At 32.6% G+C, this 27,963-nt stretch overlaps 4 protein-coding genes, 1 long non-coding RNA gene and 1 pseudogene across 5 annotated transcripts; all 6 read left to right on the top strand.

Moving 5' to 3' along the window:
• The first annotated feature begins 1,242 nt into the window (after positions 1 to 1,242).
• On the top strand, positions 1,243 to 2,707 carry LOC106380006 (probable WRKY transcription factor 50). The gene is made up of 3 exons (XM_013819838.3): positions 1,243 to 1,689; positions 1,960 to 2,098; positions 2,350 to 2,707. Exons 1-3 carry the CDS (start codon positions 1,443 to 1,445, stop codon positions 2,471 to 2,473), a joined length of 510 nt encoding a protein of 169 aa, XP_013675292.1. The 5' UTR covers positions 1,243 to 1,442; the 3' UTR covers positions 2,474 to 2,707.
• Positions 2,708 to 4,128: 1,421 nt separating this feature from the next.
• LOC106378900 (U-box domain-containing protein 51-like) lies at positions 4,129 to 7,675 on the top strand. The gene is made up of 7 exons (XM_013818952.3): positions 4,129 to 4,368; positions 4,561 to 4,634; positions 4,711 to 5,051; positions 5,313 to 5,589; positions 5,678 to 5,779; positions 6,141 to 6,569; positions 6,802 to 7,675. Exons 1-7 carry the CDS (start codon positions 4,194 to 4,196, stop codon positions 7,516 to 7,518), a joined length of 2,115 nt encoding a protein of 704 aa, XP_013674406.2. The 5' UTR covers positions 4,129 to 4,193; the 3' UTR covers positions 7,519 to 7,675.
• A 3,894-nt stretch (positions 7,676 to 11,569) lies between these two features.
• Positions 11,570 to 12,849, top strand: BNAC02G40160D. The gene has a single exon (XM_013818951.2). It carries the CDS (start codon positions 12,319 to 12,321, stop codon positions 12,847 to 12,849), a length of 531 nt encoding a protein of 176 aa, XP_013674405.1. The 5' UTR covers positions 11,570 to 12,318.
• Positions 12,850 to 15,468: 2,619 nt separating this feature from the next.
• On the top strand, positions 15,469 to 16,014 carry LOC106378898. The gene has a single exon (XM_013818950.2). It carries the CDS (start codon positions 15,469 to 15,471, stop codon positions 16,012 to 16,014), a length of 546 nt encoding a protein of 181 aa, XP_013674404.2.
• A 1,030-nt stretch (positions 16,015 to 17,044) lies between these two features.
• LOC125581876 lies at positions 17,045 to 20,735 on the top strand (annotated as a pseudogene).
• A 3,325-nt stretch (positions 20,736 to 24,060) lies between these two features.
• Positions 24,061 to 26,159, top strand: LOC106380005. Its single transcript, XR_001276239.3, has 2 exons — positions 24,061 to 25,664; positions 25,794 to 26,159. It is a non-coding gene; the product is annotated as an uncharacterized LOC106380005 (long non-coding RNA).
• Positions 26,160 to 27,963: the final 1,804 nt, after the last annotated feature.

Below are 27,963 nucleotides of genomic sequence, written 5' to 3'. Positions count from 1 at the left end.
TGCTTCAGGTTAGCTCTTTAAATGCAACGGTTTAAGTAAACCGGACCAAGATTATACCGCAGTGGTTTACATGAAAATTGTGTAGAACTAATTATTCCTATTCTTTTTTTTTTTTAAATCACTTTGGAATGAACTTATCAGTGTTCAAAAAAAATCCTTAGACAGTAGTTAGAGATCTATAGAGGAATAGTACCTAGGTGAATTATTCAGAACCTAGGTGAGGCTTATATGTTAACAATTTTTTCTTTATTTTTATATTTATATTACATATTTAAAATTTTGCGTTTAATAATAAAATATTTTAAAATTAGATACATTAAAAATAATTAAAAATTAGAAAGAGAAAAGATCACTTATTTATAAAAAAAATTGATATTGAAGATGATATAATTATATTAGTCATAATTTGTTTTGATGTTAATTGAATTAACTGGTTTAGACTAGTTTATATCGATTCAAAACAATTTTAAACTGGTTTAGACCAATTTAAACCAACTTATATTGGATTTTAAGAATTTTTTTCGGTTATGATTAGATTAGCCTGCTAACTAATTTAAGCTTTACATAAACCAATTTTTGGAGCATTGGAATTTATATATGTAACTTTTTCTCTGATCAAAAGTTGTATAGATGTATCTAATTTATGTTAGGCTCTAGTAAATAAATCGAAATAAGATCAAGTCATGTTATTCTTTTAAAATGGGGAAAATTAGTGAATAAAATAATTCATCATTTTTTTTGTAATTTCACTACTCATCTGATTCAGATATTTTATAACCACAACCGTTTTTGTTAGGTGTAACAATCTAGAGATAGGTATCTCGTATGTATAACTCTTTAACTCTTTATCCAAATAGTATAATAGTGCAATCTGAATGGTTACAAACTTACAATTTACAAGATACTTGATATGTATAGGTAAGCCTTTTCACCTCTTATAACATTTTCTTTTTTACTAAACTCAGAAAAAATTATGATCCTGTGACTACTGCAAAAGTTATACTACTTACTAGGGTCTATGAAGTAGGAAGAATAACAAAGTCCTCTTGACTAGAAAATTCAACAGTCTCTAATCCATATAATGCATTAGTATTATTCTCAGTGATGATGATGTTACTTTGTGGGAACGTAACTTAAGCCTTAAGTTCCTTGCACCAAGAGACTTAATGAAAAGACTTGCAAAAAAAAAAGTAGTTGTGGACCAAGACACAAGTCAACCACAAGTCTTTGTAAGACCAAACATGTTTTGAAGCAGCATCATCTTTCTTATGTAAGCTTCCTTATGAAATTTGTACCCACAAAGTACACGTTTCTACAGATTATATATTTTATTAACGCTTACCTTGAAGCTTCCTTTCTAAAGTTAAGTCTTCATATTCCAAAAAAAAAAAGATTTCTTGAAACATTCTTTTTATATGAATACATAGTAGTGTTTTTGAGTTATGAATGATGAAGAGACAAACTTGGCGAGAAGTTTCAGCGATGATACTCACTCAGGGTTGGGACTTCCGGATCTATACTTGACAGATGAATGGATGGACGATGATCTTGTCTCTGCTGTTTCCGGGATGAATCATTCTTATGGTTATCAGACCAATGTTGATGCTGTTTTCTTCTCCGGTTCCTCTAGCAGTTTCATTCAGCCCACATCTCCAAGTACTAAAGCTTCTGTTGCCTCTGCTTCTGCCGGTAAGTTTCTCTTTCGTTCTGTGGAAACCATATAAGAAAGAAAGGTTCATCTTGAATGAAAATGGAATCATGATTCATATGAATCTTTGGTTGTGATCTAAAGATCTGTCTACACAGTACATATACAACACACTCCCTTGAAACATGTCTCTGATTGTAGTCTATGCTGATCTTAGACACTAGGACATGAACCTAAGACTCTTTAGATGAATCAAAATGGAGTTTACAGGTCATATTCTAAGCTGAATCTGTTTTTTTTCCTTATTCAAGAAACTCAAGTAAAGAAAGAAAAGAAGAAAGTTAAAGAGAGAGTTGCATTCAAGACAAGGTCTGATGTTGAAGTGCTTGACGACGGTTTCAAGTGGAGAAAGTATGGCAAGAAGATGGTGAAGAACAGCCCACATCCCAGGTAGGAACAAGAACAACATTTTCTCAACATTAAGTCTTTTCAAATCTGAAATCATTTCATACTCTTATGACCAAGAAACACACAGAAAGATCTCTTAGTTCTAAAGAAGCATACCAAATTTGAGAAACCAAAAGAAAAAAACATGACATGCCTGTTAGAGTTGAGCTAGTTCAGACATTGGGATCCGCCCTTATGACCTGACCTGAATATCAACTATATTCTTGAGACTCTAATTGTAATGATTTTTGCAGAAACTACTACAAATGTGCAGCTGATGCCTGTCCAGTGAAGAAAAGGGTTGAAAGAGATAAAGATGATCCAAGCTTTGTTATAACAACTTATGAGGGCTCCCACAATCACTCAAGCATGTACTAAGGCTCCTAAGTATTTTATAAATTTTTTGGTTTTACTATAACCAATGCTATTCATGGTATGTGCTCTTTTTTTTTTGGTCAAATCATGGTATGTGCTCTTATGAATCTGTTCTTGAGACTTTACAATGTTTATTATATTTATACTGCTTCTAAGTTCTTTGTATTTAATGTAAACTGGTTGACAGATTCACAAATTTTGAGAGATTTATTATGAATCAGTAGTACTTCTATAGCATCTTATTTTGTTACAAGTGAGAATCAGTGGTAATATAATCCAGAGACCGTCATACCATTTTATAAGTTAGCAATCTTGAAATATCAATGCAAATATAAGCAGAAAATTACTATACCAACTCCTTATGAACACAATGGTTACTTTTCAAGTAGAGAGCTCTACTTACGGCTCTCCCTCTGAATCTGCCGATAAACCATCTCTATCATTAGAGGACACTCTTTGGTTCAAGTCATAACATCTCAAACCGAGCAATGCTGTAAAACGTCTATAAAATGAAATTTAGACATCAAAGCTAGTAAACCAGTAGGAGTCGATGGTTTACAACAGCACTAACGACCTGGTTTGCTACCAGGGAGTGGTGATGGGTTAAAGTTTGTTTGTTTTCACTTCATACTTAAACAAAACTCAAAAAACAGAGTTACACATGTTGTAAAAAAGTTTTTTTTTTATTTGAATAAATTTAACATTCTTTAATAAAAAATAGCTCGAGTAAAATTCAATGCTCGGTTTTGCCTGTAGAGATTCTTCATCTCATTTGGTGTGTTGTTTGTCGGTGAATGGTGATGCAGGACAGTGACCATGGAGGAAGATAGAAAATGAAGGCATGAATTATGAAAGCTAAGCTAGGAAACTGTGTGTTGTTTTTGTCTTCTGCGTTTGTGTAAAATGTCATGCATTTTATGTTTTACAGTTCAGGGATAGCACGAAGTTGGTTACAGGAAACCTTTACTTTTTCAATATAATGCATGTTTTTAATCTAAGTAAGAACCAATCATAATGAAATCATTAATAAAAAAATTACAATACTTTTTTTTTTTTTTTTGATTAACCTGGAGGGATCTCAACCCCCAGGGGACTAACCCCTCGGCGCGAGACAGCCCATTTGTTACTATGGGAATTATATACCCAATTGCCTGGCCAAACACTTGGGCATATCTGAGGAGGAAGATCGAACCCGCGGCCCTTAGGACCAACGAATTCGCCTCGCGCCACTCGACCGCAAGCGCTTGGTTAAATTACAATACTTATAAGAGATATAAATTAAAATAAACAAATAATAATTGTGTAATCGATTATATTATAAAATAAGCATTATTGTATTCATTAACATGCATTTTTATGTACGTTGAAACGTTGACTGCTGGAAACTAGTGCTATGATGTTGTTACAAATATATTTTAGGAGAATTCATACTATTTGTTGAAAATAGAACGAACTCTTTATAATGTAAAGTAGTAGTTTCGAGAATATATTAACAATACGTATCTAAAAATACCTTTTTCGTTTTTACCGAAAGAAAAGGTGTTACAAATCAGTGGTTGATAGAAACTTGATCCTTTAATCAGCTAAGTTTTAGGATAATGGTTTATTCGTATAACACCAATCGTTGAATTTGAGAGGAGAAACTTAGACCACAAGCAAGAAGCATTTCTCTTCTCTTGACCTTGAGAATAATTCTTCTGCCTTGAGTTGCACTCTACCGACGATGGCTCCACCGTACTCGTCAGACGATAGCCATTCTCCGGTAAACTCAACAGTGATTGCCATTGACAAAGAGAAGCATAGCCATTACGCGGTTCGTTGGGCCGTCGACCATCTAGCCAATACCATTCACAACCCACTCATCATTCTTCTTCATGTTCGTCTCAAAAGTTCAAATTGTAAGTATCTTACCTTTATTTTTACAGGGTCTGGTCTGAGAATTAGAGGACATAATTTGGGAGGCATGCAACTTATAAATAATAAATCTTTAAAAATTTGGGTTAAGCAGGATGTTTCATCCGACTTTAGCCAAAACTAGCCCTGCATTTTCATCATGTATATCAAAGATTTTTTTTTTTTGTAAACTGTAGATGGAGGGAATGGAGCAAGTGATGACCTAAACCAGCTTTTCATTCCATATCGAGGATATTGTGCACGCAAAGGGGTAATATAACCTTTCTTTCATGTCGTTTTCTCATGCATGAAACGAATATGTTTTTAACGTTACTCTTAATTAGTAGATTTCCATGTCGGAGGCTGTTATAGACTATTCGGACGTGGCGAAAGCAATCTTGGAGTATGTTAATAGCAACCTGGTTAACAATCTTGTGTTGGGAGCATCCGCCAAGAGCACATACACATTTGCTAGGTCTCTTATGTTTAGTAAACACCACGACGTGCAAGGTGCCATAATGAAATCGATACCTGATTTTTGTTCGGTCTACGTAATATCCAAAGGAAAAGTTCAGTCTTCTCGACCAGCTCAAAGACCTATCACCAACACACTTGCACCTCCTCGTGTACCCTCGTCTGGATTTCTAATCCAGTCTTTATCGGATAGCGAGCAAGATCCTGTGCCTACGTAAGTAAACCAATCTTTCGTTTCTTCTATCATTTGAGAGACTTTGATATGAATCTCTTAAGCTTTTGAAAGATTTTCTAATTAAATATATATATTTTTGGTGAGAGATTCTCAATACGATTGTTCTTATTAAACATATATTTGATGTGCTTAGCCATTTTATTCCTAATCACTTGCTCATGCTAAAACAAACGGCATTGAGAGTTGGACCTTATGGACCCATAATATCATCTAACACGTACGTTTTTTAATATATTTTAGTGGCCAACGTAGTGCAAGGAGAAAACCTACAGAGATATACCCACACAATCGTACCCCCAACAACCCCACGCAAGAAAGGCACAAAGCCCCTATAAATGGGTCGATGGATTTCAACAATGCCTTTACCCAAGTTGCGTTTCAAAGGAATCCCACGATACAAAGTTCCTTTTCTGATGAATCTGAAGGTGGTATGAGGGGCTCCATTGATATATCTTCTCATAATTCAGATGTATATGGCGCATCATGTTCTTCAGACGAGTCTAATGCTCAAACAACCGTACTCTTTTTTTAATGATCTTCTTTCTAAGATTTAAGAATTAAAAGTATAATTTCTCTTAAGTCCTTGGTTCTTACTCTATTCACAGAAAGATATTGAAGCTGAAATGAGAAGGCTGAAGCTTGAACTAAAGCAAACTATGGATATGTATAGCTCAGCTTGTAAAGAAGCACTTACAGCAAAAAGAAAGGTACTCCATTAGTTTTCTAAGTTGTTTTGACTAAAATTATATCTAAAATATAATAAAACATGATATTTCCTCTGTTTCTTATTACTTGAAGTTTTGGTTTATGCACATAATTTTTTTTAAATAGTTTTGTATATTTTTCTGACCAAAAACATAATTAACTATCCACTGAATCACAATTCAACTAAATAAAATATAAACTACTAAATATAAAGAGATATAATAAAAAATGTTAATATTTTTAATATTGAAAATTGAGAACGTAATCTAATTTGAAACATTTTTTTCTTTTTCTGAAAGTTCTCTATTAAAAAGAAATAGAAAAGCGTATTGTTGCATATAATATTTGTGGTTTTTTTTCTAGGCAAACGAGCTAAACCAATGGAAAATAGAAGAAGCTCTTAAATTCGAGAAAGCCAAGCTATCTGAAGAAGCAGCATTAGCAGTGGCAGAAATGGAGAAGGCAAAGTGCAGAACGGCCTTAGAGGCAGCTGAGAAAGCTCAGAGAATGGCAGAGCTAGAAGGACAAAGAAGAAAGCAAGCAGAGATAAAAGCAAGAAATGAATCAGAGGATAAAGACCGTGCAATGAATGCTTTAGCACATAACGATGTTCGTTACAGAAGATATTCCATAGAAGAGATCGAAGAAGCCACAGAGAACTTTGCAAATCACAGAAAAATTGGAGAAGGAGGTTATGGACCTGTGTACAAAGGCGAACTTGACCACACTCCTGTTGCCATTAAAGTATTGAGACCAGATGCTGCTCAAGGAAAAAAACAATTTCAACAAGAGGTAGGGTTTCTATTTTTATATTTTTGTTATCCAATATTATTTTCTTAGTTTAGGGCATCCGCATTGATTATCTTTCAACAAAAGTCTCTTGCTATAAATAATAGTAATATTTTAGTGGAAATATTTTTAAAAAATTATCTTATTAAAATATTATAACTTTTGGTAGAGATGTTAAGAAACCTCCAATGGAGATGGCTTTAGTCTCATGATTTTGTATACTCTCATGTTACAGGTTGAAGTTCTAAGTAGCATAAGGCATCCTCACATGGTCCTTCTCCTTGGTGCATGTCCAGAATATGGATGCTTGGTTTATGAGTTGATGGAAAATGGGAGCTTAGAGGACATACTCATTCGGAGAGGAAACTCTAAACCGCTTTCTTGGAGGAAACGTTTCGAAATAGCGGCAGAGATTGCTACTGCCTTATCATTCCTCCATCAAGCTAAACCAGAACCTCTTGTTCACCGTGACCTCAAACCGGCCAACATACTCTTAGACAAAAACTACGTGAGCAAGATCAGCGACGTTGGTTTAGCACGGCTAGTCCCTGCGTCAGTAGCTAATAACGTCACGCAATACCATATGACATCTGCGGCAGGAACATTCTGTTACATAGACCCTGAGTACCAACAGACAGGAATGTTAACCACAAAGTCAGACATATACTCGTTGGGGATAATGCTGCTCCAGATCATTACCGCAAGGCCTCCCATGGGACTGGCTCACCATGTCTCGAGGGCAATCAGTAGAGGAACTTTAAAGGACATGCTTGATCCGACCGTGCCCGATTGGCCTCTACAAGAGGCTCAAGCTTTTGCAGCTATGTCGTTGAGATGCGCTGAGCTTAGAAAAAGAGATAGACCGGATCTTGGGAAGGATGTTGTCCCACTACTTATTCGATTAAAGAACTTAGGTAACGATGCTGGTTTAACTCGTGCTGATGAAAGCTAACGTATGGATATGATGACAAAGATCTTTGTACATTCAAACATATGATTTGAGATGTTTTTTTTTTATAAATTTAATGTTAAATTAAATATAATGGCTTATGTTAGATTTCGAACCAAGTGTCTCTCATATTCCTCGTGGAGTTTATCTTTTTGTTTTTACAACATACCAATATCATGTTGACGTTCAGGTTTATTTTTAAGTGGAGACATGTAATAGTGTGAAGTTATGATCCCATAGAACATCCATAATATGAAAAATTTACTCTAAGAGACACAATTAAAGTTTCCAATTACGCTAAAAGACACATTGGATATTGAAGGCATTTTCTCATGTTAAATTGACCAATAAACCCTTTAACTAGTATGTAAGTGAACTTGGTTACATCTCCTAACCAGAAATAACTGATTAGAAACTGAACCATCCAATAATTCATTTTTCTTTCTTTAAAAAAAAAATTCAAGTCTTCTTCTGGAAACCAACGAGACCAACTCCTTTCTTTTTTTAAATTCAATTCTTTTGCTCTAGATCTAGAAATTGTAAAAATGGAATGTGCTAAATCTTCACCTTTATAATTTTTATTTTGTTTTCGTATTCTTTTTTTCTTGTATCATGATTTGAAATTTAAAACTTATATATATAAGAATCAAACAAGTTAAACGACAGTGACGGTGATGACCACCACAAGACATCGGGGCCGGTGAGTCAGGCTTCGTTGCTTTAACAGCCATGAAAGAACATTTGTCTCGTCAAAAGCTTTTTTTCTTCATCCATGACCATCTGCTTCGATCTATACTCCACGCTACAGAACGCTCTACCATCTCTGATGTATTCAAACCAGAACAAAACCACATCTGGAAAACATAAACACAAGTCGTATAATAAAGAGAATTGTGGATGAGAGAATTGTGGACGTCAAAGTTGTGGAAGAAAGATTTGTGGACAAGATAGTTATGGACAAGATACTTTGTGAACAAGAGAATTGTGTTAACAATTTTTATAGAAAAGCTATGCAATTGGCTGTTTTTATTTCAAATTTTTGTACAATCAAGTGGAAACTCAAGTACGCAATGTCTTAGACTTTGTGATCTTACGAACCATGCATGAGAGCATGTGTACTGATTCAAGGATATCTGGAAACTTTCCTATCATCTATAAGGCTCATGAACGGGTGATATGTGGATGGTGGTTATAGATGAATGTATCGTGGATGGATTTCTCATGGATAGTGTGTCGTGGATGGTGTCTCGTGAATAGTGTATCGTGGATGGATTTTTCGTGGATAGTATGCTGGGTAGTTCATGGATGAATATATCGTGAAGAGTATAAACATAAGTTGAGGAAAAACAAGTTACTCACAATAAAAAATATTAAAAAAACATTGAATTATTAGAAAACAGAGCTTTTGTGTGGAGAGTATGAACATATGCTCAATCTCCATCGCTTTCCACTGTTCACCATCTCTTTCACTATAGCTTCCAAGATAACAAGCTCTGACGAAAACTTTAAATTCTTCACTAACTTTCTCAACCTTTGCAACCCATTAATTACACTCCATAAAGCATGTTTTCTTCCAGCTGTTGATCTACTTTCATCAAAATGATCCGACGTACACGATCAATTCACGTAAATCCACATATCTAACTTTTTGCTTTATGACTTTATCATTAATTGTAACTACAAAGAAACTGAGTTTCCTTACATTTGCATTTTTAAAACAAACAATATTTTCTTTACCAAAAGCAAGGTTATTTCTGTCATGAAAAAGACAGCTGTCAAACTAAAGTGTGTCAAAGTTACATTGTGTCTTATAGAGTAAAGTAAACTCAGAAAGTGTCTTTTTATGTAAGTCTCTCCCATAATATTGCAAGAAACAAGAGACCACACATACTATAAATTTAAACCGATACAACCCTCTTCTTACTTTTTTTTTTTTGTCACAAATTTCATTAATTCAAATCCAAGAGGTCTCAATGATTACAACCAGAGGTAAACTTGACGGTACGATGAACAACAGAAACAGTAAAACATAGGATAGAAGTGTTAAAAAGAGAGACTTGTTCGAAATAGAGAAACTCGCAGATAATCTTTGTTTGAATCCTTGAAACCACAGTTCGAAAGAGCTTAAAATAGTCTGAAACTACGTTGAAATACCCTAATGAAAGGGATTTGGAAGAGTTCAATACCAGATTGAACACCTGAAATGATTCACCTCTCATGGAGAGAGATGCAGGAGAGTCTTTCTCAACCGCAATAGTATCAAAAGGCTTTATGTGCCTGGATTTGGCATTGAAACGCATACTGACAGCTCTAACAACCACAAGACTTATCCAAGAGACTAGGTGAATCTCCAACTCTAGCTTCACTTTCAAAGAAGCGCTTAGGACAATCGAATTTGGTGACGAAGCATACAGTTTAATCGGGTTAGAAGCTCGGACCTTGACATTACCGTGTCTAGGCCAACTTGTTGTAACCGAAAGAAACTTGAGCAAACTGTCATCGTATTCGTTTCTGTTCAGCATGTGTGAGTAAACATTGGATAAGAGGCAAGGAGCTTTGGGATGGTCGGGTTGAAGCCTTAACTGCTTGGATATAGGAATAAAGTTTCGATGAGATGCAGGTTGAGTCGTAGGAGACGACCCTGTGAGTCCCCGCTGAGGAAGATCTGAAGAGTCACGTTCGGCGTTGCAGATCTGGTATCTTCAGATCGGAGGATGGAAGAGGCTAGGGCCTCCACCGCAACAGTAAGGGGCCTGGCCCATGAACAACAAATCCTTCGCATCCCTGACCCTTCCGATATCACGACTAGAGAAATGAACGGTTTTGGGTGGTCGCTGGAGGAAGGGAGGGTGCTGGCGCCTGAGGAGCAGGGGGCATCGAGAGGTTCCCCAAAGCAGACGAAACGTCCGGCAAGCCAAATCGGAGGTGTTTCAGGAACTTCGCCGGAGTGGCGGATTTTTTCGAAGATATAGATCTCTGGAGCACCAGTGGCGTAGAGAGAGGCACGTGAACGCGGTGGGAGTAGATTCCAAGTCCGTACGGGGAGCATCAGAGCGTCGTGTGAGGAGGAGCTGTTCGACGCCGTCGGAGAAGACATCAAATCTGACTGAGAGCTGAGCAAAAATGAACAAGAAGACTCGAACTAGAGGTAGACTAAGTACAAAACAAAGAGGGGATGAGACAAGCGGCAGAACAAGTTCGGCGCCTTGATATTCGGGACAGAGAGAGAACGAAATTTAGGGCAACCGATCTCCCTATTTTCCTTCTCACCCTCTTCTTACTAAATGGTACAGTTACAAGGCCAGCTCTGTAATATGATCACAGCTATGTGTGTTTTATTTTACACTGATAAAAGTTGAGACTATGGATGTTCTTAAGGATGTCCACGTAGAATTTTAAACAATATGAGTTTTTTTATTAGTGAGAGATATCACTAGCATTATATGAATTTTAAAAGGACCTGCTGAGATTATGATATATAGAACTTACATCAAATATGTATCTTAAAAGTAAATGGGTAGATCTCATTGAACACAGTGACAACATTAAGAAGAAGTCGATAGAGATTAATTGTTATCAATTCTTAACAATTGTATCTCAAAAATATACTATTAGTATAAGTTAATTTTGTAATTACATTTTAAACAAAAGGAAAAATTTTAATTGATAAAGTGAAAAATTTATTTTGAAACTCTCACTTTGTTTTGAGTTTTTCAAATGAAAGACTTAAGAGCAACATTATCGATTAGTTTCCAAAAAGGAGGTTCTTAAAAACAAAATAATAATTGTTAAATTGACTAATTTAATTTTAATTTAAATAAAACAATTGAATTAGTAGGACAGAGACAAGTGGAACCAGATGTATGTAGAATGCTGTTGGTTTCATCAAATCACATTTTTTTCTTGAACTTGAATATGTTCACGTGCTTATCACGTTCTTGAATGTAGGAAGCTAGGTGTATGACAAGGGCAATAAAGCTCCGTGTTTGTAGTCCTCTCCTGTACGCTGTGGATCCTCTGTTTCACTCCTTGACACTAGAGTACATTGAAGGAGTCTCCGTTGAAGACGTTTTCCTTGAGTTTAGGGCCAATGGAGCTGTCGAGGAACGGTCTGCTCAGATTTGGGAGGCCATCGCTAAGCTTCATGATGGTTAGATAATGATGGTGGCTTGGTTCACGGTGACCTGAGAGAGGAGGATCAGGCCTTGGATGTTTGCACATGTACACTCCTCTGTTTTGTTGATTAGTAAGATGCCATTTCTGTCAATTCTAAGGTTTCAATGTGCGTTGGCTTATATGTTTGTGGGATGAGACTTGATGAAATGTACTCCCTCCTCTGTTATAAAAAAAATCCATCTTTTAAAAAAATTATTTGTTTAAAAGATATATATTTTGTACATTTTCAATGAATAATGGTAAATTGTAAACTTTTTAAAAATTAATTGTTTTTATTTGAATTTCTAATTGTTAAAACTATAGAAAATCGTTAATCACAAAAATAATGCATTTTCTAACCAAAATTAATTTTTTTATTAATTTGTTTAAAAACTCTAAAACTTGTATTTTTGATACGGAGAGAATATAACATAAGACTCCAGATTAGCAACAGTTATGGTTAAGAAAGTTACTATATTTATCAACCAACTGAACAAACATATGATAAATAAAGAATGTTACAACATCCTTCTATTTTGAGCATATAACGGTCTCTAAATAATCAGTTTTTGTATATAAGGAAAAATGAGATGAACTCAAAAAATAAAGACAGTTTACAAAAAAAAAACCCCTAAAAGCAAAGGAGAAATGGGAAACAAACTGATTTTTGGAGCCTTATTATGTCTGTGCCTTGTGATACAAACCACCAGCCACGTTGAGAACCCTCTGATTAACCATTATGCTGATTACGAAGCGGTTCATCCCAGCGAATACTACAGCTCAGACTTCGAACTGAAAGATGGAACCAACGTGATCTTCGAAGCTATCAACGAGCTGAAAGGGATCAAGAAACCAAAAGCTGGGTTCCAGTGCAGCATTGGTCGGAAACACTGGACTAGGTCTCTTCCAGGAGACGTGTTTTTCGCCAAGTTCTTCTTTTACTCTGTTAACCCGAACGCAAAGGTTGTTAACCGGTGCCATTTCCGGTCTAGTTTGGGTTATGTTAATCTTGATATTGAGATAACTCCTGCGCTTGGAAGTCGATGTCCTGGTTATAGATGTGTTTTAGCGATAAGGCGTGAAGGTCTTTTGATGAAAGATACTAATGAGCTTTTTCATTGGACTCCTTGGCCTCATCGCCACACTCAACCTAAGTTGCCCAAGATGATCAACAAGTGATTCGTTTGATATTTGATGTATTATGGGACGTGTGTGTATACATGTATCTTTTTTTGGTTCTCCCATGAAAAAATAATGTATTTAGATTTGAGAAAAAAAAATCAGAAGTTGAAAACGATATCCAGAGCATTTAGTATGATTTTCTACAAATATGGTTTTGAAAAATCGTGTTCTTGATACCGAACTGCACAAAACATCTACAAAATCACTTTTGAAATGTTGCATATGGTTTCTTAGATGAATATACGTCACTGCGGATAGTCTTTTTTTTTTTTTTTTTTGCTAAAGATTTTACTATTAACTGCGGATAGACTTGTCCTCGGAAAATTCTTGAATTAAGATTCACCAAATATTATTGTCATTAAAAACTCATCATTACAAGTTTTTATAGTGGCTAATGATGATTGAAATCGTTAGAAGAGAACTCAATCTATAGTCTTCATCCTATTGCTGGTTTTGTAGCATCATTATTAATTAGTAGTATTGTCAATCTGAATCACTTAAAATACATACACAAAAAATATCTTTTCTATTAAAATAGAAGTCACAACCTCATTTTATGTGTGATTTCTTTTAAGTTGTACCATCCATTAAAAAATTACTTAAATTAATTTTTGTATACATATTTGAATTATGTTAACTAATTCTAAAAAATCAAATAGATATTCCTATATATTTTCTGAATTATATTCGAGTAAAATCTTTTCATATCTTTTTCTTACAATATAAATATATATTATATTTTCATTATAGCAAACATTTTAAAATATTTAATTACTTTCATTTTTTATTTATAATACAAATGTATATTTCGTTTTTCACTTAAACAAGCCTTTTAAATATTTAATTATTTCATAATTATTAAAATATAAATGATATTTATTTTTTATTAAAATAAATCTTTTAAGTATCTAATTAATTTTGTAATTATAGTCATGTACAATTTTGTATTAAATTTGTGATATTAATTTAAAATAATATATTTCAATTAAATCTTTCATCTCTAACATTTAGGATTTGTTAATTTAGAATTTTGTACCACACTGATGAAAATATGCTATCAATATAAATGATCAGTCTACAAATGCTCTTTGAAAGTGCATTCAGTTTCTGTTATTAAATATAGTGGTCGGTTTAGTTTTTTCTTCAATAGTATAAGTATATGGCTGCTTTGTTTACAAAAAGATAATCAAACTTATTTTTATATAGACGATATTCATATAGTATTTATTAATGTAATTGTTTTTGTTTCTTTTATCTTGTGCAATTTTGAATGTGCAATTGGTATTGTATCAATTTATGTCATTAACATCAATAACAAATGAATGATTTGAAAAAATATTTTCCATATGAATATTTTTGTTTTCAGTGTGGTTATTATCAAATGTAGAGTTGTAGGTCTAAGTGTTAATTATATAACATGATGTATGATAGATGAATAATTGCAAATAAAAGTTTAACATTGAAAGATTCATTGTAAATAATCCAAGAGTTTTGGAAAAGAAAAGTCTAAATCACCAATAGACAACATAAGAGACATAAAAAAAAAAAGATAATAAAGAGAAAATTCATGTTTAAAAAGACAAAAACAAACACAATGCATTACACTTTCCTGTTTAATAATTCAAATGAAACAGACGTTTTATAAATTACACTTAATATATGTTATTCAGTCAACTATTCATTCATACAAATAATTCGATTAACTTATATGTATGACCTAAATCTAAAATACAAGTATAATCGTAAGAAAATTAATATCTAAATTAATATTAAATTGAATATAAACTATCGTAAATATCACATAATGTAAATTTTTAATTAATGTTCATGTTTTAATAAGATATATATCACTAATAATTTGAAAAAATAAATTAAATTACTGCATGTAAACTATAAAATTGTTGTGTTTGAAAATATTATATTAAACTATTAGTAATAAATGATAAATGTTAAAATTGTATACCAGTAATCATGTAAATCAAATATTTATATATTTATATGTATAAAAATGAAAATAATCGTGCGGGTCAAGATCTAGTTATAATTTAATTTAAGAGTAACTTAAAAACTTAGAAAAACTATACTAAAATCAATAACTAAATTTTAATATAAGTTTTTATTTACGTTTTACTCTATCCAACTTATGAAAACAAAATAATGATGTTCTAACTATCTTAAAGCCAAGAATTCTTTTAAATGAATGGCCTAAAATTATTTAAGCAAACTAATCGATTGAAAAATGTATTTTAAAAAAAAATATTGAATGGCCAAAAATCAAGACAAATAACTGTTAATCAAAAAATTATGTAGAGAGTAATTTGGATGTTTCATGACCACTGAAACAATCTCGCAGCTTGAACACAGTTTTCCAACTAAAAAGGTTAAATTTTACGTACCGATTCCGTTATTCATCTTTCTTATGGACTATTATTTATGCCGTTTTTATTGTTCATATCAAAGCTGTCCAAATAAGAAATAACAATTAACAAAATATAATTATATGGACTTTGCAACAGATTTCAGTTTTGAAACACATTTTTAAATGCTAAGCATGAAAAACAAACCAAATCCCAAGGCAAAGAACACGAGATAAATTATCACAAGAAGGAAAATAAAATGACGTGTAACAGTGATATGTTTATAAGAACCCTAGCGTGGTTCCTTGTGGTGCACTTCACCGCATTCTCCTACGCTGGGAGGTCACATTTCGTCACAACGGAGCTAAACATACGTAATGAAATGCAAGGCTTGAAACGTCCAGAGATCGTTTACTTCTGTCAAGCTTTAAACAGTGGCCTTGAATACGGATGGAGACGAGCCAAGAAGCCACCATTGGGCCATACCCTCCATGTACTCTTGGAAGGTGGCCAGAAGCTAGAGGAGGAGATTCACCGCTGCCATTTCAGGTCCGTGCGCGGTACAGCGGACGTAGATATTCGTATGACCGCGATAGATGCCGAGATGTGTAATGATAAAAAGGCATGTGCAGTTCATGAGGTTACACCTGAAGGGATAATTTTTGATGGTAAGGAATGGGATTTTGAGGAGAGGTATCCACGGCTGATACCGAGGAGATACCTTGAAGCTAAGTGGAAACCTTGGCCACGACGCAGCGACCGTGTGGCCCAGGGAAGCCAACGTAGTCGCGGGGGTTCACATTGATTTTGGTGGCCGAATATGTATTGCTGGGTTTCAGGTGTACTAGACTGATTGGTAATGAAAAGAAGGCTTTTGATGAACACTGTGATTGAGTTATTTAAATGTGGTTTGCATTTCAAATCTTTCTTCTTCTGCTTATTGAGGCCCCCTCTATCATGGACAGTTCTAAGATTTATTGAGTTATAAACATTTTTAATTAACCTTAATAAAATAATAAGAAAATTTGAAAGCCATGTACCTATGTATAATAGTTTTTAAAATCTGGAAGCCAATGCGAATGTTTCATCTACTTGACAGCCTCTAGACCATCATAATCCCATAAACCCCATTTGGGGTTTTTTAATTTTTTTTTTTTACTTTTTCGAATTTAGAAAAAAAAAATTAAAAACGAATCAATCGCGGGCCGTCAAGTGTCAATGAGATCCGCGAACAGTGTAAGAAACCCTTAAGGACCGACTACTATTTGGAAATTTTGGTAACCGGTTTCTTAAAAAAAGTGGGTCCGACGCGGGACCCACACGCTAAGAACCCATCTAGTATCCTTAGATAAAGATGCTCTTAATTAGTTAGCTTGCTATTACTTACCTTGCAGTACTATTTTTTTTTTTGGATTATCAAATGCAAATTATTACGCAAATTACTTATAAATTATGTAGACCAGCTTATCTTTTAGACTTTACGAAGACCTTTTTTACTTAAATGAAGGATAAAATAAAATCCTTCAATAGATGAACCATCATTTGTAATTACCCTCCAGAAAGCTTGGAGCTAATAAACAATTTGATGTTGTTGATCAGTATGAAGTTCGTAGCAGTGTCGTGATGTTTGTCTCCGTATGTTTGTTAGTCGTGTTAATTAAACCAAGCAGTGTGTAATTTTAAAATTTGAAATGAGAAAGAACGTTAATCTCTATGGATGTAGATTCTGCATGATAACCAATTAACCATCAAAGAACCTCAATTAGTCAAGCCCTTTGTCAAAAAAAAAAAGAACCTCAATTAGTCGCCATTAAAGAATTTAAGACATGCCATTGCGTTGTTACAAAAAAAAAAAAAAAAAAAAAAAAAAAAGACATGCCATTGCGCGTCTGATGTGGAATTGAACAACATATCCAAATAATAATAAATTTAATGCAGTGAAACTTTATTGAAATGTCAAAGTTGAAACTTTACAAACTTATGCTATGCAGTAATGATATATCATTCATTTAAACATAACGCTCTGAACTTTTCACCCTAGGTCAAAAAAATCTCAAAGAGAATGATGATGACTGTGGTCAAAGCTTCTCAAAACAACACATTTTATTTTTAACCTTTAGGGTTTGCTCTCTGTTTTTATCTCCAAAGATAGATGAAAATAGCTTCTAGTACTTCTAAATATGGAAGCGGCAACAGTAACACGGTCTAGTTGCCATATAATGGACATTCACCTGACCCTATTTGTTACGTGAGCCCGAAGACTCAACGAAACATACATATTCAAGAAAACATAACGATCGTTTAGTACAAATGGGGAGAAACCAAACCTGGTGGTTCTTCATGGCGGCTATTGTGGTCGCAACATTGTTACCATCACCAACCAAGGCTGGTCGTCTAGAGCTAAAGAACGAAATCTCAGGGGTGTCTGGTGTCAGGAAATCGAGGCTGTCCGTGCGGTGCTGGTCGAACGAGAACGACCTCGGGTGGGACGTGATAAAGCCAATGGAGTCACGGGTGTGGAAGTTCACGACAATGAACATGTGGCCGTTCCAGAAAACTGAGTTCAGGTGCCAGTTTCGTAGCGGGTTTGGAACTACGAGCCAAGACGTTGTGACAATGTTCTCTGTCCAGAGCGGGTTTCGGAGAGTGTGGGGATGGACGCGATGAGTGCATTTGGGTGTCAAAGAGAGATGGGTTCTATCAAAGAAGGGTCGTAAGGGACGAGGGTGGCCGTAAGGAGTTCATAGATGTCCTCAAAAGCAAATGGGTTTGGAAATGGTGATTACTTCAATTTTTTATCAGTAACATCCATTATAGGGGTTAATCTACGTGATAACATAGCCACACCATGACTATTAACCACTGCACTACATGTTAGATTGAGTCTATTAGAGATATTATATCCCACATCAGGATTTCTAAAAGACATTAACTAATATATAAAAGGTTACGGTCAATACACTAATCACCAATTGGTTTTAAGTTGGAAGCCCTTAATAAACATGAATCTATTAAGGGCTTCCAACTTAAACCCAAGAGAGTTTTTCAAAACTAACCTATCTTTTCAAGTCCAACCCAAAACCAACATTTTTTTGTCATTACTATTCATCAATGAATTTTCTATATTATCCCTATGTTTTTGAATTATTTACAAAATTACCATTATTATTTAATTTTTATTAGTTTCAAAATTCACAAAAAACAAAATACACCCACACTATTTTTTCTTATTTACAATAATGTCATTATCATCAATTTTTCCAACCATCATGAACCACCATCGTTGAGCTCTTAAAGTTCTAAAATTTAATTTTCAACCACTTTTTTCTTACTCTAAACCAACAAATCTTCATTTTCTCTCATTCCCTCTACATTTTCATCTAAAAAACTCTCATAACTTTCATTTTCATAAACACAAACTTCATATTTTCGAGTTTCTTCATTAGTGAATCGTCAAAGGCGGTTCTTTTTGTTCATATTTGGAGTTTGGACGGTTGAGAAAGTTGGAAACAAGCTTTACACCAGAAAAAGATAACTATTACATGATTTTCATCATTTTTCATATCTGTGTCGGGATAGTAGACTGTTTTGTATGTCTACTCCTATATGCAGACGTACGATGTAGTCTATTTTTCAACGCACATGTTAGTTTTGCAATTGACCAAACAAATTTTTTTGTACCGTATACTTCCCCAACAGTCTTCGTCTTTACCTTTGACAACAAAAACAAAAATTTACGTAGACTTACTAAGACGTCTACGTAAAAGAGGTTAGTTTTGCATTTGACCAAACTTTTGACTTTTTATTGTAGACTTCAACGGAAGCTTACGAAATGTAGCTGCCATAGAAGTTTGCAAAAGGTCAGTTTTGCATTTGACCAAAACTTTGACTTCGTTGAATAGGTTACTTTTGTGTTTGACTAAAAAATTTAAAAATTAATTAAAAATTTATGAAATTGTAGACTTCATATGCAGTCTTCTCTTAGAAAAAAAAAAGGTACACTACATGCGAAGTCTACTATTTTATTTGGTCAAATGCAAAACTAACCCGTCGAATTTGATAGTAGACTTCAAATAAAGTCTAAAAATATGTAGATGTTTAGAAAATCAAACTTGCTCAATTGCAAAACTAACATCTTTCAAAAAATTCAAAAATGTAGACTGCATACGAAGTCTACTTCTGAAAGTCAAATCATGGGTAAATATTGGTTAATTGAAAAAGCTAACCATTTTTAAATGTAGACTGAAATGGAAGTCTACATGTATAAAATCACAATTTTTTTTTTAAATATAGAAAGTAACCCATAAAATTTTCAATTGCAAAAACTAACCCAAATAGTAGACCTATTTGATAGTCTACAAAGAACGTCTATATCTTCGTAGATTTAATATAGAGTCTACATAGAAAAATATATTTAAAGTAAATTTGTGTATTATTCATTAGGTTTTTTCAAGATTTGTTTTGTTTGACAGTGTGTATTAGTTAATCCTAATGGGTTCGAGTGATTTTGAAAAGAAAATCTATTATAATTATGAAAGTACAATATTTTTGATTTGACTATGTTGTTAGCTAATAATTGTAGACGTATTTTTAAGTCTACCTTTATAGTTTTATGAAACATGAAATGTTTCTCCGCTAATTATGTAAACTGTATTTTTTTCTGGAAATAGCTCTGTTACCTATTATATACGGAGAATGGGTAGTGAAAGACTCTTTGTGGGAGTTTGTGGTCAATAATCGGAAAGGAGGAAGAATGTTCCTTGTTCATTATGGTTGTACCCATGGTGGACTTCTTGAAATGGCACAAGAAGATTATGATCAGGACAAGAAAATCGAGAAGATGATGCTAACATATTCCTTACCAGACGTCATTTTACAACAAATGACTCTGAATAGACGAATACTCCTCTTATGCATGTCACGAATGATCGAAAAGTGCGGAACTTGATCGAGTTATCTAAGACACACTTTGTACGCCTTTGTGTATCAAGCCCAGGTAAACTAGAAATTTTTGGTTTGACTATATGTTAGATAATAAGTGTAGACGTCTTTGTAAATCTACAAATGTAGACTGCAGTTGAAGTCTACGTCGTAAATTCTATCAAAAGTGCATTTTGTATTATTCATCATATATTTTTCACGATTTAATTATTTTACAGTGTATGTTAGTAAACTTTTAATGGTCTTGGATGAATTTCAAAAGTTAATGAGTTAAAATTTATAATTATACACTTGAAACTTATTGCAAAAAATTGTGATTAGTTTTACTCATGAAACTTTTTGGGAATTTTGTATAGATTTTCTTCTTCTCACATGTGTGTTATAATTTATAATTATATAATTAAAAATTATTGCAAAAATTTGTGATTAGTTTTACTCATGAAAATTCTTGGAAAATTTGTATAGATTTTCTTCTCCTCACATGTGTGTTAGTTATTGTTTTAGCTTATGGTGGTTTTACTTGTTTGGTTGATTAGATCTTGTGAAAAAATTGATATCTAACAAAAAAATAATAATATCATACAAGTGAAACACAACAAAAAATAAATACAATGTTTATAGATTATGTATTAAACAATTATATACGAATTAATATTTTATTATGAGAAATTATTACAAATCAATATATTAAAATGTCTTCTTGAGTGTGTCTGATTTTTCATAATCTTAATGCCTCAAATAAAGTCTTGGAAAAGAATATCTGCAAATTAAGATAAAATAATGAGAAAAACATAAGATAAAAAAATTAAATCATATTTTAGTAGACTTGTTATTAAGTCTTCGTAAATTTATTGTTTTGTAGACTTTCGTTAACGTCTACACTAGCGGAAAATTTTTATATCTAAAAGTGTACATTTAGAAAATTTGAAAATACTTTGTTCTGGAAAATATTTCAAAATAGCTTTTTGTCAACCTTATAACAAAGCAAGAACATAAAGTATGAATCTATAAATTTAGTTCAATATAAACACAAAAATATCCTAGATGAATATATGTAAAACTTATATTTTTGGGAAGATAATTTGAAAACTTTGGAAGAAAATACCTACAAAATAAGATAAAATTATGAAAAATAAGATAAAATTAAAATCATGTTTGAGTAAATTTCTAATGAAATATGCTTAAAAGTCAAAGCTAGTATAGTTCAAGTGAAGTCTACTAGTCCTGACTTTTAAGTCGACTTCATTTGAAGTCTACTTTATAAAAAAAATTAGATCTGAAATTTATATACATTGAAAATATGAAATAAGTTTAAATCTAAAAAACTTTTAAAAATATAATTTAATAGAATAGTAATAAATTTAAGAGAAAGAATTTAAATATGTATCTTTATTTAAATATGATTACTATAACACTTATTTAAAATCTATAGATCTAAACCTTATTTTTTTGGGAGGAGAAGAGAACAACCATGGAAGAAAATACCTACAAAATAAAATAAAATTATTAAAAAACATAGAAAAAATTAAAGTCATATTTTTGTATACTTCCAATAATACCTGCTTAAACTTTTTGGCTTAGTAAACTTCATATGAAATCTACTAACTTTAGTTTATAAGCAGACTTCTTTAGAAGTAAGTCTACACTGTCTAATAATTTTCAGATCTGAAAACATCTATACATTTTGAAATGTGAAAATAATTTTAAATCTGAAAATACTTTACAAAATAGAGTTTATAAGATAAAATAGTAGCAAATTAATGCATAAAGCTTGATCTATAAATTTATTTGAATATAAACATATAAATACACATTTAAAATCTATTAATCTAAAACTTACATTTTTAGAGGAGAAGATGAAATCCATGAGTGATAATACCTATAAAAAAAATAATATTGTGAGAAAGAAATAATATAAAAATACACATTTTAAATCTATAGATCTAAAACTTACATTTTTAAAGGAGAAGCATGAATCATAATACCTAAAATGACAAGATAATATTGTGAGAAAGACTTGAAAGAATTTTAGAGAGAAAGAAGAGAAGTGAGATAGTTTTAGAGAGAATAGAAAGAATTTTAGAGAGAAAGGAGAGAGTTTTAGAGAGAAGTGAGAGAGTTTTAAAAACTTGTTAAGCTATTTTAGAGAGAGATTGTATAAATTTCATTTATATAGGGAGACAAAAATGTAATTAGGTTTAAAATTTACAACACTGTAGACTTCAAAAAAAGTCTATTAAAATTATAATTTTGGAGTATATTTTATTGTAACATAGTAAACCTTTTTGAAAGTCTACTATAATAATTTCATTATTGTTTTTTATTATTTATTGTTTTAATAATTTTAATATATGATTTATTAAATTTATTTATTTATTTTTAATAGTTATAGTATATGATTTCACATTTTTGCTCTTAAGAAACTCAACTTAGTTTAAATATAATGATTTTTTGTAAAGAAAATTGAAAAATGTAGAATGAAAAAGACGTTTCTAGCTAAACTGACTTTATTGTAGGTCTACGAAACCATAAACCACAAATCTCAAACCTTATGTTTTGTTTTATAATAAAAAGTCTTAATTACTGTATCAAATATCAAATTATACAAAATATAAACTACTAAACATTAATATACAAATTTAAGTCAATAAAACAAAAAAACAAATTAAATCTAAATCTAACCCTAAGAAATCTACCACTATAATACATAACATGTTCTAACCTTTTGTTTCTAAACCACGTTGTCTTACACATGGTTACCAAATTAAAGCATATTTTTTAAAAATAAATTCATATTATCATTATATTGATGATTAATTAAAAATATCACAACTTATTAGATCAAATTACGATATATACTACAGAATAAGCCTACACAGTAGACTTCTTAGGAGGTCTACATATATGTAGACTTCTTTATGTTACGTGTAGACTTACTAAGTACAGAATTGTAAAATACATTTATGTTTTGTGTTTAATCATAAGGGTTATATAGTACCACCCCTTTAGGTTCGTTTTGCATTTGACTGAAAGTGGCGTACATTTTTAGGTTTGACATCAATATTTAGGTTGGTTTTAGAAAATCTCCCTAAAACCAATTGGTGATTAGTGTATTGGCCGTAATCTCTTATATATTAGTTAATGTCCCTTAGAAGTTCCGTTGTTGTCCCGATGTGTGATATATATCCCTAATAAGTCAATCAATATTTCTTATTCGTTTTCTTACACCCACTACAAGAAAACAGGGGGATTCTGATGGCCGAAATCGTCAGAAATTCGTCGGAATAGACCGATTCCGACGAATTTCTGACGAACCAATTCGTCGGTATCATTTTGTCGGAAAAAAGTATTCGTCGAAATTTCGTCAGACCTTCCGACGACTTTCTGACGAATACCGAGAAAAGTCATTCTGACGAACTTCCGATGATATTCCGATGCGGACACACGAGACCAGAGTTCATCGAAAAACTATATACCGACAGAGCACGTTCCTCGGACTATACCGACGAACGGAGTCCTCGGAAAATACCGACGGACTATGGTTCGTCGGAAGATACCGACGGATAATGGTTCGTCGGAATTTTTCGAGGAACCTGCTCCGTCGGTATTTTCCGACGAACCATAGTCCGTCGGTATAGTTCGACGCCCTCAATTCGTCGGAATATATCAATTTTAAATACGAATTAATTTTGCATTTTTATATATTTTTTATATATTTTTATATTAAAAATTAATTAATAAATAAATAAAATTTGAAATTTAAAACTAATAATATTATAGAATTTAAATTCATACAAACCGAAATAGGAAAAAAAACATTCAGAAAGTTTAAAATTCATACAAACCGAAATAGAAAAAAAAACATTCAGAAAGTTTAAAAAGCAGTAAAAAACTAAGAACTCGAAGACATCAAACGATCTAGCTTCTGCATTATCTCGGCATTGAACTTTTTCTGGGATGCCAGCTCAGCAAGGATAGTGGCATTCTCCGATCGGATAGTGGCATTCTCAGAAAGGATAGTGGTGTTCTGCTCCTCCAATGCCCCAATCCGTTCATCTTTGTCATGTAGCTCCTCGAGAATCATGGGATCGGCATACGGAGCTTGCGAAGAAGATGCCGGATACGAAGAAGCACGGCGGGCCAACCCAACTAAATGGCCTCCTTTCTTTTTAGGAACCACCTACAAAAATATTTAAAATTAGTAAATAGGGACAAGTTGGTAATCGAAATTATAAAAAATATATATTAATAAAAAAAATTACATTTTCAGCCATCCACTACAAGAAAAATGAGTTTTGATAGCAATACAAGATAACTTTTTTTACCTTTCTGCTATAATTGACATACCCTTAAGTTTTAGATAGCGTTTGCAAAAATGCAAACGCTATGTTTGGTTGATCCGAATTAAATTCTGAAAACACTTCTTAGAAACGTAGTATATATAGCACTCTCAAACTTGAAACGCTATGCATAATTAAAGCAGGAAAATAGTTGATTTTCCCTCTCATCCTTATTTTACTTTCTCTCTCTATAAATTTCATTTATGAACTTTTAAAAACTCTATACCCTAAACCATAAACTTTAAACATAAACCCTAAAGCTCAAGTATTTTTTTATTTTAATCACAAATCAAAGTTTAAATTCAAATTTTAATATTATTAAAAATTAAATTTTAAAATATCATCTAAACTTAAAACCCTAAACCTTAGACTTATATATATATATATATATCATACCCCAAATTAATTTTTTTTTTTGAAACACACCGTGATTAATTATATATTGTAAATTTTAACTAAAAATCTTAAAAACGATTATTATTTAACTTCGAATCCAAAATTTTATCTCAAAACATAAAATCTAACCCTCCAACACTCCAAACCCTATATATCACAAACATTAAAAGACCCAAACATTAAACTTAAACTTCTTAAAATTGAATCTCTTACAATTTTTAATCTAAATTCTAATATTAAATCTTTTCCTAAGCATAAAATCCAAATTTATGTTTCAATTCTTATACATAAACCTTTTAATCCTATATTCTATTTTTTTTACCAAAAACACTTAAAACCTTCATTTTATATTTTTACTCATAAAACTGTATTATAAACAATAAAATAAAATATGAAAATCTATTTCTATACAGAAATTAAATAAAAATACAAACTAAGTTTCTTATAACTTTATTGACAAGAAAATACAATATAGCAAAGAAAAGATAAACCAAAAATGAAAAATTCTTATTGGCTAATAAAAATTGGTGGGGATAAGCAAAACTTAATCTCAACCGTTGGTAAACCTTAATCTAGGAGATGAAATTTCATTGGCTAAAGGTTGCCTCGACTTTCTTATTTTTCTTGTTCATCTCATTTTCTTCTCCTTACGGTTTACACAGATCTTCACTTTCACTCTCTCTTTGTTTTATTTGATTCATCCACCAATTCTCACCGACCTATCTCTCCATCCCCGACATCTCGCGACACCAACGTCTCGTGCTACCGCCATATCACCGTCGGAATCTATTTCTTATTCTCTTTGATCTTTGATTTATTTGGATCTTTTATGTGCTTGAGATTCTAATCGACATCTTCTGTCTCTCTCATTGTTTGATTTTGATTTTATTATTGTTCTTAATAACAGAATGTGACAACGTCATGAAGAGGAGGAAGAAGATGCGGCGGAGGTGGTGCATAGATAAAAGAGGAAGAAGAGATGCGGCGAGGTGAATGGGACGAGCTTGCGGTGATGGATCCGGCGGAGACAATGAATCTTCAGATCTGAAGAAGCTGTGGTGTGGATATGGCAGAAGTTAGGGTAGTGGTGTGGAGGTGGAGCCAAGCACGAAAAAGATAGATGATTGAAGATGGGGTTTAGAAATTTAGGTTTAGTTTCTATTTTTTTCAAAAATTGGTTTAGCTTGGTTTAGTTTGGTTTATTTTAATATACCAATCCTTAAATATGTAACTAATATCGATATTTTAATATTTTAAAATATTTTTATTTGTATTTGTATTTGTATTTTTTTTTAATTTTTAATAATGTAAATAATAACAAAAAATATATGCTATTAAAAAACATTTAATCGCATACAAAAAAACGCTATAATATATAACAATACGATAGCAGTGCAAAAACCCGCTATCTAATGTGTCTGACCTACTATGACGGGCGATGATACAACGCTTCATAAACCGCTATCGTATCGTTAGATAGCGTTTTCCGTCCGCTAAGAAAACTCATTTTTCTTGTAGTGATCTCATTTATTTGCAATAGGGACAAGTTGGTTGAAGCTCCCGTAGAATCACCGTCATCAGAGAGAGGCTGAGATTGAGATGCTATTTCAGCTTCCACCAAATCAACGACACCTTTGATCACGAGGTCCTGAATTTGACCCGTCTTCTTGTTAGTGTGAGCCACCTTAATGAGTTGGAGACGATCAACGGGATTACCGTCATGTGCTTCGATCTAAAAAACCGCCATTATTAGCCAAGGAATATATAAAATATTTATTTAAAAAATATAAAGATAAATAATAATAAAAAAACTTACAAGTTCATCCTCCTTAGTAGACATTGAGCAAGCGCCGAGGTTGTGCACATACATACCTTTCCCGCCACGATCGCTCTTCCGGTTCTTGGAGTTCCTAGAAGACGTCTCTGCAGTTTCTTCCTTCTCCCAATGAGCTATCAACTGCTCCCACACCGTCCCGTTGATGAACCGTGGCCTCTTGTTCTTCTGCCAAACTGTCTTCCACGCGTTCATCTGCTTCGTATAAGAGTCCATCGCCTTTTCGTTGAATTTCTTACGGACTGTTTCCGTGAGATCGGAGTGCCAGTTGAACTCTTGCTACAAAACAAACATAATTTAATAAGTAAATATATTAAAAAAAATGTAAATACTTTAAAAAAATGAAGAGTTACTACCACAAACTGACGAAACCACAACTCTCGTTCGTCGGAAGGGATCACACTCCACTTTGAATATACAAAACGGAGCATGGAGTACATCATCTGGTTGATGCTCCTGCTAATGCCATTTCTCGACTTGGTGAACCTTTAAAAAAATACAAGTTAGCAAGTTAATTAATTGAAAAAAACATAATGCTATAAATAAAAAAAATACTAACCAAGTGCTATGTCCTCGTCGTGGGTTGGGTTGGAGAACCGGGAGATGCTCTCGACCTGGTTGTTGAACCAATAGTTCAACTGACATGACCCCCGGATCATGTTGAGCAGCAGCTGGAGCGGGAATATATGCGGGAACCGAGTTTTGTTCGTGAGACGATCCCGATGCACGGGAACTGCTCACCGAACTACGTCGAAGACGGGCTGCGGGGCAGGATTCATCCTCGGACCTAAAAAAAAAATTAATACATCAAAATCTTTTCAAATCATTTCTATTTTTAATGTTTTCATTTATATATTTACAAAAAGTTTTATAAACTTTTTAAAAAAAACTATTAAAGCTATTATTATACATAGTTTATTACTGGAACCTTATAAAAAATTATAAAAATTTTAAAATTTTTTATTATACATGATTTATATATATATGTATACAAAATTAAAAAAAAATTATAAATATAGAAAAATGTTGTTAAATATTTTTAAAAATTTTAAAAAATGTTTTATTATATATAGTTTATTACTGGAAACTTGAAAAACGTTTTTAAAAATCAAAAAACGTTTTAAAAATAGTAAAACATTTTGAATTTTAACAAAAACACAAAATAATTCCAAAAAAAACTAAAACAACAATCCTAACTTATATATCCTAAACTATCCATTCAATCCTAAAATTTTCAATCAAA

Source organism: Brassica napus, chromosome C2 (assembly GCF_020379485.1).
Source record: "Brassica napus cultivar Da-Ae chromosome C2, Da-Ae, whole genome shotgun sequence".
Classification (NCBI taxonomy): Eukaryota; Viridiplantae; Streptophyta; class Magnoliopsida; order Brassicales; family Brassicaceae; genus Brassica; species Brassica napus.
Note: the sequence above shows the minus strand (reverse complement) of the source record. Positions and strands in the feature narration are given on the sequence as shown.

What these genes read in the sequence shown, in the direction of transcription:
- LOC106378898 (XM_013818950.2), top strand. Translation starts at nt 15,469, where the DNA reads ATGACGTGTAACAGTGATATGTTTATAAGAACCCTAGCGTGGTTCCTT.
- LOC106378900 (XM_013818952.3), top strand. Translation starts at nt 4,194, where the DNA reads ATGGCTCCACCGTACTCGTCAGACGATAGCCATTCTCCGGTAAACTCA. An exon ending in GAGCAAGATCCTGTGCCTAC is followed by an intron (nt 5,052 to 5,312) that starts GTAAGTAAACCA and finishes AATATATTTTAG; the next exon opens with TGGCCAACGTAGTGCAAGGA. An exon ending in AGTCTAATGCTCAAACAACC is followed by an intron (nt 5,590 to 5,677) that starts GTACTCTTTTTT and finishes CTCTATTCACAG; the next exon opens with AAAGATATTGAAGCTGAAAT.
- BNAC02G40160D (XM_013818951.2), top strand. Translation starts at nt 12,319, where the DNA reads ATGGGAAACAAACTGATTTTTGGAGCCTTATTATGTCTGTGCCTTGTG.
- LOC106380006 (XM_013819838.3), top strand. Translation starts at nt 1,443, where the DNA reads ATGAATGATGAAGAGACAAACTTGGCGAGAAGTTTCAGCGATGATACT. An exon ending in TGTTGCCTCTGCTTCTGCCG is followed by an intron (nt 1,690 to 1,959) that starts GTAAGTTTCTCT and finishes TCCTTATTCAAG; the next exon opens with AAACTCAAGTAAAGAAAGAA. An exon ending in AAGAACAGCCCACATCCCAG is followed by an intron (nt 2,099 to 2,349) that starts GTAGGAACAAGA and finishes TGATTTTTGCAG; the next exon opens with AAACTACTACAAATGTGCAG.